Source organism: Carlito syrichta, unplaced genomic scaffold, assembly GCF_000164805.1.
Source record: "Carlito syrichta isolate Samal-C Ts95f unplaced genomic scaffold, Tarsius_syrichta-2.0.1 Scaffold305880, whole genome shotgun sequence".
Taxonomy (NCBI): Eukaryota; Metazoa; Chordata; class Mammalia; order Primates; family Tarsiidae; genus Carlito; species Carlito syrichta.
The window spans coordinates 117,865-125,614 of record NW_007249976.1 but is presented as its reverse complement, the minus strand read 5'-3'; the positions used below and the strand labels follow the sequence as shown (position 1 = coordinate 125,614).

Genomic DNA, 7,750 nt, shown 5'->3' with positions numbered 1-7,750 from the left:
CGCGCTACCACGCCCGGCTAATTTTTAATTTATTGTAGAGATGAGGTCTCGCCAAGTTGCCTAGGCGGGTCTTGAACCCACGGGCTCAGGCAATCCACTCACCTCAGCCTCCCAAATATGTGGGATTACAGGCTGAGCCACTGAGCCCGGCTCCTGTCCCCTTTATTTAGCAGCTGTCATGCTTCCCTTTTCACCAGCTTCCTTGTGTATGAGATAGCAGCAGAGATGATGAACCACTTTGTAAAAGCAGGAGTGCCACTTCAGTGCCATCAACTAGGCTTTCTCCTTGTTTTTCCAGCAACATATGAAAGTAAAGAGCCTGGAAGATGCAGAAAAGAATCCCAAAGCTATTGACACATGGATTGAGAGCATCTCTGAGTTACACCGTTCCAAGCCTCCTGCGACTGTACACTACACTAGGTAAGAGAAACCATGTTCTTTACAACAGTAACTCATATAACCTTTACCACTTGTGAAGCATTGCTCCTGAGAAGAGGCTCCTGAGAAGGGTGGGGACATATTTGATCTACCTGAGCTCCTGTGGATCCTGGCAGCTACTAGCTCAGGTTATAGACACAAAGATTGCAGTTTCTCTGGTATCCTGACTTAGCTAGCTCCTTCAAACATCAGGCCCTGGGTACGTTTGGTTTGCCTGGTCTAGGTTCTCCTGAGCTCCTCGTGTGCCAGGATGAGAACCTCTCCTTCATCCTAGGATATCTTGATCCAGAGGTTGTTAAAGTCCAAGTTTTTTGTTCATATTTACCTCTATACTTCCAGGCCCATGCCTGACATTGACATGCTGATGCAGGAATGGTCCCCAGAGTTTGAAGAGCTTTTGGGCAAGGTGAGTGGAAGAGAGTAGGAGTTAGGAAAGTGGCATTCACTTGAGGGCCTACTCTCTTCTGAGGGTTTTTCTCTTCCCGTATCATCTTCATCATCATTATTAATATTAGCTTTTTGGTGGCAACACGTAAAACCCATGTACATGTAAGAATATGTGTGTGTCAGATATATGCATCTGTAAGTACATAAGAAAAGTAGTTTTTTTAAATGATTGAAGATAGAATGAGGTTGCAGAGAGACAATTGACTATCTATTTGAAAAAAATTAAATTAGGTTTCTTTTTTTTTTTTTAGTTGGAGTCTCACTCTGTCGCCCAGACTGGAGTGCAGTGGCCACTTCCGGCCACCACAGCCTCAACCTGCTGGGCTCTGGCGATTCTTCCGCCTCAGCCTTCCAAGTAGCTGGAACTACAGGCATGCGCTACCATGCCCGGCTAATTTTTGATTTATTGCAGAGATGAGGTCTTGCCAAGTTGCCCAGGCAGGTCTCGAACCCGCGGGCTCAGGCAATCCACTCACCTCAGCCTCCCAAAGGTGTGGGATTACAGGCTGAGCCACCGAGCCCGGCTTAAATTAGGTTTATGCCTCAACCATATACATATGTGAGTGCCAAAGGAATTAAAAGTTAATGTAAAAATAAAGCTATACAAGTACTGTAAGAAAACATAGAAGAAATTTAATACTATTAGGATGGTTAGGTATTTCTCAGAATAAGAAACAAAAGTCATAATGTGACAGTCTAGACTCATAGAAATAAAAGGTTCTAAGTTACCTAAACAAAATTGCAAGACAGTGACAGTCTGAGAAAAATATGTGTGTGTGTATGTGTGTGTGTGTATAACAAAATTCCTATTCCAAGCAAAGAGGTCTTATATATCAACAGGAAAAGAAAACTGAGCAAAGATAATTGACAGGTCCTTCCCGGCCATCATATTTAAAATTGCAACTCCAGCTTCCTGGCATTCTCCACCCTCATTTTCTGCTATTTTTTCATGACCCTTAGTATACTATAGACCTTACTTATTTTGTTTCTTCCTACTAAAGTGTAAGCTCTATGAAGACAGAGCCTTTTTTGCACATGTGTATTACAGAATTGATTGTCAACACAAAAAATTTGGAAATGGTCTCTTTTCTCACAGCATTTTAAAGCTGTAGTTAAGCAAAAATGTCTGATTAAGGGATTGGTTAGTTAGATTGTGGTGCATCCATTCAGTGAAATATTATGCAGTGGAATATTATTTTGCTCTAATATGAAGAAATAGCAGTGATATGTTGTTAAATGAAAAAGCAGATTGGCCAACCGCAGTGGCTCAGCCTGTAATCCCAACACTTTGGGAGGCTGAGGTGAGTGGATTGCCTGAGCCTGTGGGTTCGACACCAGCCCGGGCAAATTGGTAAGACCTCATCTCTACAATAAATCAAAAATTAGCTGGGTGTGGTAGTGTGCACCTGTAGTTCTGGCTACTTGGAAGGGTGAGACAGAAGGATCGTTGGAGCCCAGCAGGTTGATGCTGGAGTGGCTGTGAGTGTGCTATTGCACTCCAGCCTGGGTGATGGAGTGAGACTCTAACTCAAAAAAAAAAAAGAAGAAGAAAGCAAATTGCAGACTATATGTCCTCCATTTTTTGTAAAAAGAAAAAAGTTTTAGGAATAATTTTTTTTTCTTTTTGATTCAAGAGGTACACATGCATGTTCATTACATGGGGACATATTGTGTAGTGGTGGGGGTTGGGTCCCAGGTGGCCCATTCCCCAGATAGTGAATATTGAACCCAATAGGTAATTTCTGAACTCTAACCCCTCCCCCCTTATTGGTGTCCCCACTTCTATTATTTCCATCTTTTTTTTTTTTTTATTTTGAGTTGGAGTCTCATTCTGTCGCCCAGACTGGAGTGCAGTGGCCACTCCCGGCCACCGCAGCCTCGACCTGCTGGGTGCCGGCGATCCTTCTGCCTCAGCCTTCCAAGTAGCTGGAACTAGAGGCGCGTGCTACCACGTCCGGCTAATTTTTGATTTACTGTAGAGATGAGATCTCGCCAAGTTGCCTAGGCAGGTCTCGAACCGCAGGCTCAGGCAATTCACTCACCTTGGCCTTCCAAAGCACAGGATTACAGGCTGAGCCACCGAGCCCGGCTTATTATTTCCATCTTTGCAGCCATTTAGCTCCCGCGTATAAGTGAGAACACACAGGGTTTGATTTTCTGTTTCTGAGTTAGTTCACTCAGGATGATGATCTCCAGCTCCATCCATGTTGCTGCAAAGGACATGATTTCATTCTTTTTTATGAGAGAGGACAGTAGTTTTTAAACTTACAATATGACTTGTTTAGATCCGGAGCCTGTCATCTGAGTGAGATGCCATGTCCATTTTCTCTGTTCCTATGGTGTCCTGTGACCCTTAGGCATTACAACACCAAGAACTATATAAGTACTTGGCCATACCTGGGACCAGTTTCTTCTTCACAGAGTCATACAGGAAGACAGCATAGCAGTATATTTTACTCGTCAAGTCTCTTTTATCTTACTGACTGGGGCAGGGAAAAGCATGTTTATCAGTTTGCTAGGGTTGCCATAACAACATACCACAGACTGGGTGACAATGTACCACAGACTGGAAAATTTATTTCCTCACGATTCTGGAGGCAAGATCAAGTTGTCAGCAGAATTAATTTCTTCTGAGGCCTCTCTCCTTGCCACACTCCTTCTGTGTCTTCACCTGGTCTTCCCTATTTCCTCTTCTTGTAAGGACACTTGTCATATTGGATTAGGACCCATCTAATAACTTCATTTTAACTTAATTATCTCCTTAAAAGCTCTATTTCCAGCTGGGTACGATGACTCACACCTGTAATCCTAGTACTTTGGGAGACCAAAGCAGGAAGATTGCTTGATCCCAGGAATTCAAGACTAGCCTAGGCAATGTAGAGACCTGGTCTCTACCAAAAAAATTTTAAAAATTAGCTGGTTGTGGTGTGCACACCTGTGGTCCCAGCTACTCAGGAGGCTGAGGTGGAAGGATTGCCTGAGCCCAGGAGATTGAGGCTGCTGTAAGCCGTGATCACACCACTGCACTCCAGCCTGAGTGACAGAGTGAGACCCCCGACTTAAAAAAACAACAAAAGCCGGGCTCGGTGGCTCAGCCTGTAATCCCGCGCCTTTGGGAGGCTGAGGTGAGTGGATTGCCTGGGCCCGTGGGTTCGAGACCCGCCTGTGCAGCGAGACCTCATCTCTACAATAAATCAAAAAATCAGCCAGGCGTGGTAGCGCGTGCCCGTGATTTCGGCTACTGGGAAGGCTGAGGCGGAAGGATCGCCAGAGCCCAGCAGGTCGAGGCTGCGGTGGCTGGGAGCGGCCACTGCACTCCAGTCTGGGTGACCCAGTGAGACTCCAACTCCAAAAAAAACAACAACAACAACAACCAAAAAAAACCTCTATCTCCAAATGCAGTCACATTCTGAATTACAGAGGGTTAGGAACTCAGTTACCAACTTCAGGGAAACACAATTCAGCCTGTAACATGTACTAAAGGATATACTAGAAGCTCTTATCCTTTAGAGAGAAAGAGTAGTCGGTGGTGGGACACTGAAGCAGCCTTTTGACTTTGGTCTGTCCCATGCCCCTTCCAGGTGAGCCTGCCCACGGCGGAGATTGATTGCAGCCTGGCAGAATATATTGACATGATCTGTGGTAAGCTCCTCTTTCCTTATCCTCGTCTCTGGATAGATGTACTCCGGGCTTTTGAAAAGGCTTGTTTACTCTGGGAAGATAGCACCTGAATTTCAGCCTTCACTTTAAGCCAGTTGTGCTGTTATCAGCATTCATGGCTGGTGTTTGGGCTTATGTGACTACTTGCTGGGTATTTAACCCCCCGTAGTTATGGTAACGCATCCCATCTGGGAGGGACTTGACTATCCTAAACAGAAATGCCCCAGAATTCTCAGAGGTTGTTGGTTCTGTACCTGGGATCTCTTCTTCATTTCAGCCATCCTGGACATCCCTGTCTACAAGAGTCGGATCCAGTCCCTCCACCTGCTCTTTTCCCTCTACTCAGAGTTCAAGAACTCACAGGTGAGACAAGCAGCGGGTTGACAAGCTATAGTTGGACTCCTGCAGTCTCCACTAGTCTGAGCCTGCTGTGATTGTATCCTGTGGCAGAATAGTATGTTTCTGCCCGCAGTAACTCTGCCCCTCCTCATAATTAAGAGGCAGAAGGGAGGCAAGGATGGGAAAGTAGGAGATGTGGGCCTGGTGCGGACATGCAGAAGATGCTCGTGATTTCAGGAGAGCCAAGTGGCCTCACGAATTCAGGAAGGAGGTAAAGGAGGGTTCACTTTCGAAAGAGTAGAGCACATTGCTAGCTGGCTGTCAAATACAGCACCGAGGAATTGTTTTCAAAGGAGAATTGGGGGGAAATTGGAGCTTGAAGGGTTTTAAATTCTTGCTCAGAAGTCACATCTAGCACATCCCAATCCCCAACTCTCCCCCTTCTCTTTCCTCGCAGCATTTTAAAGCTCTCGCTGAAGGCAAGAAAGCTTTCACCCCTCCATCCAACTCTGCCTCCCAGGCTGGAGACGCAGAGACATTGATCTTCCACTGAGACACCTCTCAAGTGCTGTGTCAAGGCTGAGCTGGCTTCCCTACCCTAGCCGAGACGGAGAGATTGTTATCAGCCACCTGGTGTTTGCCTGGGCCACAGCGTGTCTCAAGGGCAGCGCGTGTCCTGCGATCCTCTCTGCCAGAAAGCACTGCACATGTTGGTTAAACAGCCCTGCCCATTTGCCTTCTAGGAGTTATACATCTACACCACTGTGGGGACTTGAGTTAGCACAACTGGAATTGCTGAGCACCCTTGCTTGGGTTGGGAAGAAAGCTTTAAAAATGTCCTTTTTAGGAGATAGATGGAATTATTTTCTTTCTCTTAAAGTTGGTGGACAAGGATTTTACAAATAAAATGTTCCATTGTCAGATTCTCCTGCTGTTGTATAATATGGAAGAGAAAAGGCAGAGCATGAGGCAGAGAAGTGGCACCTGGCCTAGTAGTGTGCAACAGGTGAGGCGCAGTCGAGGCAAACCAGCCCTGAGAAATAAGATCAGGCCAGGCGTGGTGGCTCATGCCTGTAATCCCAGCACTTTGGGAGACTGAGGTGAGAGGATTGCCTGAGTCCAGAGGTTCAAGATCAGCCTGGGCAATTTGGTGAGACCTTGTCTCTACAATAAATATTAAAAAAAAAAACTAGCTGGCCATGGTGGTGCATGCCTGTAGTTCCAGTTACTTGGAAGGCTGAGGCTGAAGGATTGCCTGAGCCCAGCAGATTGAGGTTGTGGTGGCCATGAGTGTGCTGCTGCACTCCAGCCCAGGTGACACAGTGATATTCCGACTCAAAAAAAAAAAAAGAAAGATCAAACCCCAGTCCTCCAAGATTGGTAGTCGAGGGGACTCAGTTTTCTCCTGGAATTTAATTTCTGGGGGTGGGGAGTCTCCAGCTGATGCTGCCTTCCTTACGGGATCCCTGACTGTCTAGCTCCAGACCTGTCTGCTTGTGGTCTCAGGGAGCCCACCTAGTGCAGTAATCCAGGGGAGAGATGATGGGGCTGGGAGTAGGAGAGATGGGCAGGCGCAGAACGTATTTTGGAGTTGGGTCAGCCAAGAGCCAGTGAGGCAATCTGAAACCATTCTAGTTATTTCTAACAAAGGGTGTTTAATGTGGGGAATTGGGCACAAAAGTGTTGGAAAGGCGCAAAAGGGAGAACGGAGGCTACCGAGGAACATGTAGGTCAAAGGGGTGTAGTCACCGCGGTGCTGGCCGCAGAAGTGCGCGCGGCCAGGTCTCCGGCGACTAAGGAGGCACCATTCCCCGCACTGCTGAAGACCGCGCCCTCTTTGCCATCTTATCTCCTGCCAGTGCCCCGTACCGGCAAGCACGAGCAGCTGCAGGGAATCTGGAAAACCCATGTCGGAGCGCAAGGTGGAGCCTAGAGACCAGATACATAAATCAGCAGAGGGAGAACCAGCAGAGCCTGGGGAGATTCAGTGCGGATGGGGGGAAAGAAGTCGAGGATGACTCCATTGTTTTTGGTTTGAGCAACGAAATGGGTCATGGAGCCAAATGCTGATATTGGGGAAGGTGAGGCAAAAATTGACGGGAGGGGACGATTTCCCCCTCAAACACTGCACTGTCAGGTTGGTACATACACAGTACACATCGGCAGGAGAGGAGCTGTTTCTTGCAAACTCTTAAACCATCTGTGATCACATCATGCTTGAGTGTTTTGTTTTTTGAGTCAGAGTCTCACTCTACTGCCCAGGTTGGAGTGCAGTGGCACGCTCACGGCCACCGCAGCCTCAACCTACTGGGTACAGGCAATCCTTCTGCCTCAGCTATCTAAGTAACTGGAACTACAGGCGTGCACACCACACCTGACTAACTTTTTGATTTATTGTAGAGATGAGGTCTTGCCATGTTGCCCAGACTGGTCTCAAACCCCTGGGCTCAGGGAGTCCTCTCGCCTTCACCTCCCAAAGTGCTGGGATTACAGGTGTGAGCCACTGTATCCGACTTGTTTTTTTTTTTTTAATTTTTTTATTTTAATGGGTTAGGTGTACAAATGTTCATTATGCAGGTACCCTTGTTGATGAGGTGTGCCCCTCCCTCCCCTGGCAGTTTCCCTCAACTGCAAATCCCCCCCCCCGGCAGTTTCTCACTACTGCCAATCCCCTTCTCATAGCGTTATGATAATTGTTTAAGGTCCACTTATGAGTGAGACCTTAAACATCTGGTACTCTGTTCTTTGTTTCATAGATCACTGAGTGTGATAGACTCTAAATCCATCCAAGTTGCTGCAAAGTCTGTATGTTTGTCCTTCTTTATGACTGCATACTATTCCATTGTATATATGTATCACTTTTTTT

General features: G+C 46.7%; 1 protein-coding gene across 4 annotated transcripts in view; it reads left to right on the top strand.

Moving 5' to 3' along the window:
- Window positions 1–5,797, top strand: part of IFT46 (intraflagellar transport 46) — a 20,711-nt gene extending 14,914 nt beyond the window's left edge. For 2 of the 4 annotated variants that reach the window (XM_021714942.1, XM_008062910.2), the window contains 5 exons: window positions 299–420; window positions 778–844; window positions 4,467–4,527; window positions 4,823–4,908; window positions 5,342–5,622. In XM_021714942.1, coding sequence (XP_021570617.1) covers window positions 299–420; window positions 778–844; window positions 4,467–4,527; window positions 4,823–4,908; window positions 5,342–5,437 — 432 coding nt within the window. In that variant the 3' untranslated portion in view covers window positions 5,438–5,622. Of the gene's footprint in view, window positions 1–298; window positions 421–777; window positions 845–4,466; window positions 4,528–4,822; window positions 4,909–5,341 lie in introns of all 4 variants that reach the window. The other 2 variants (XM_008062909.2, XM_008062908.2) reach the window with 2 other exon arrangements.
- Window positions 5,798–7,750: the final 1,953 nt, after the last annotated feature.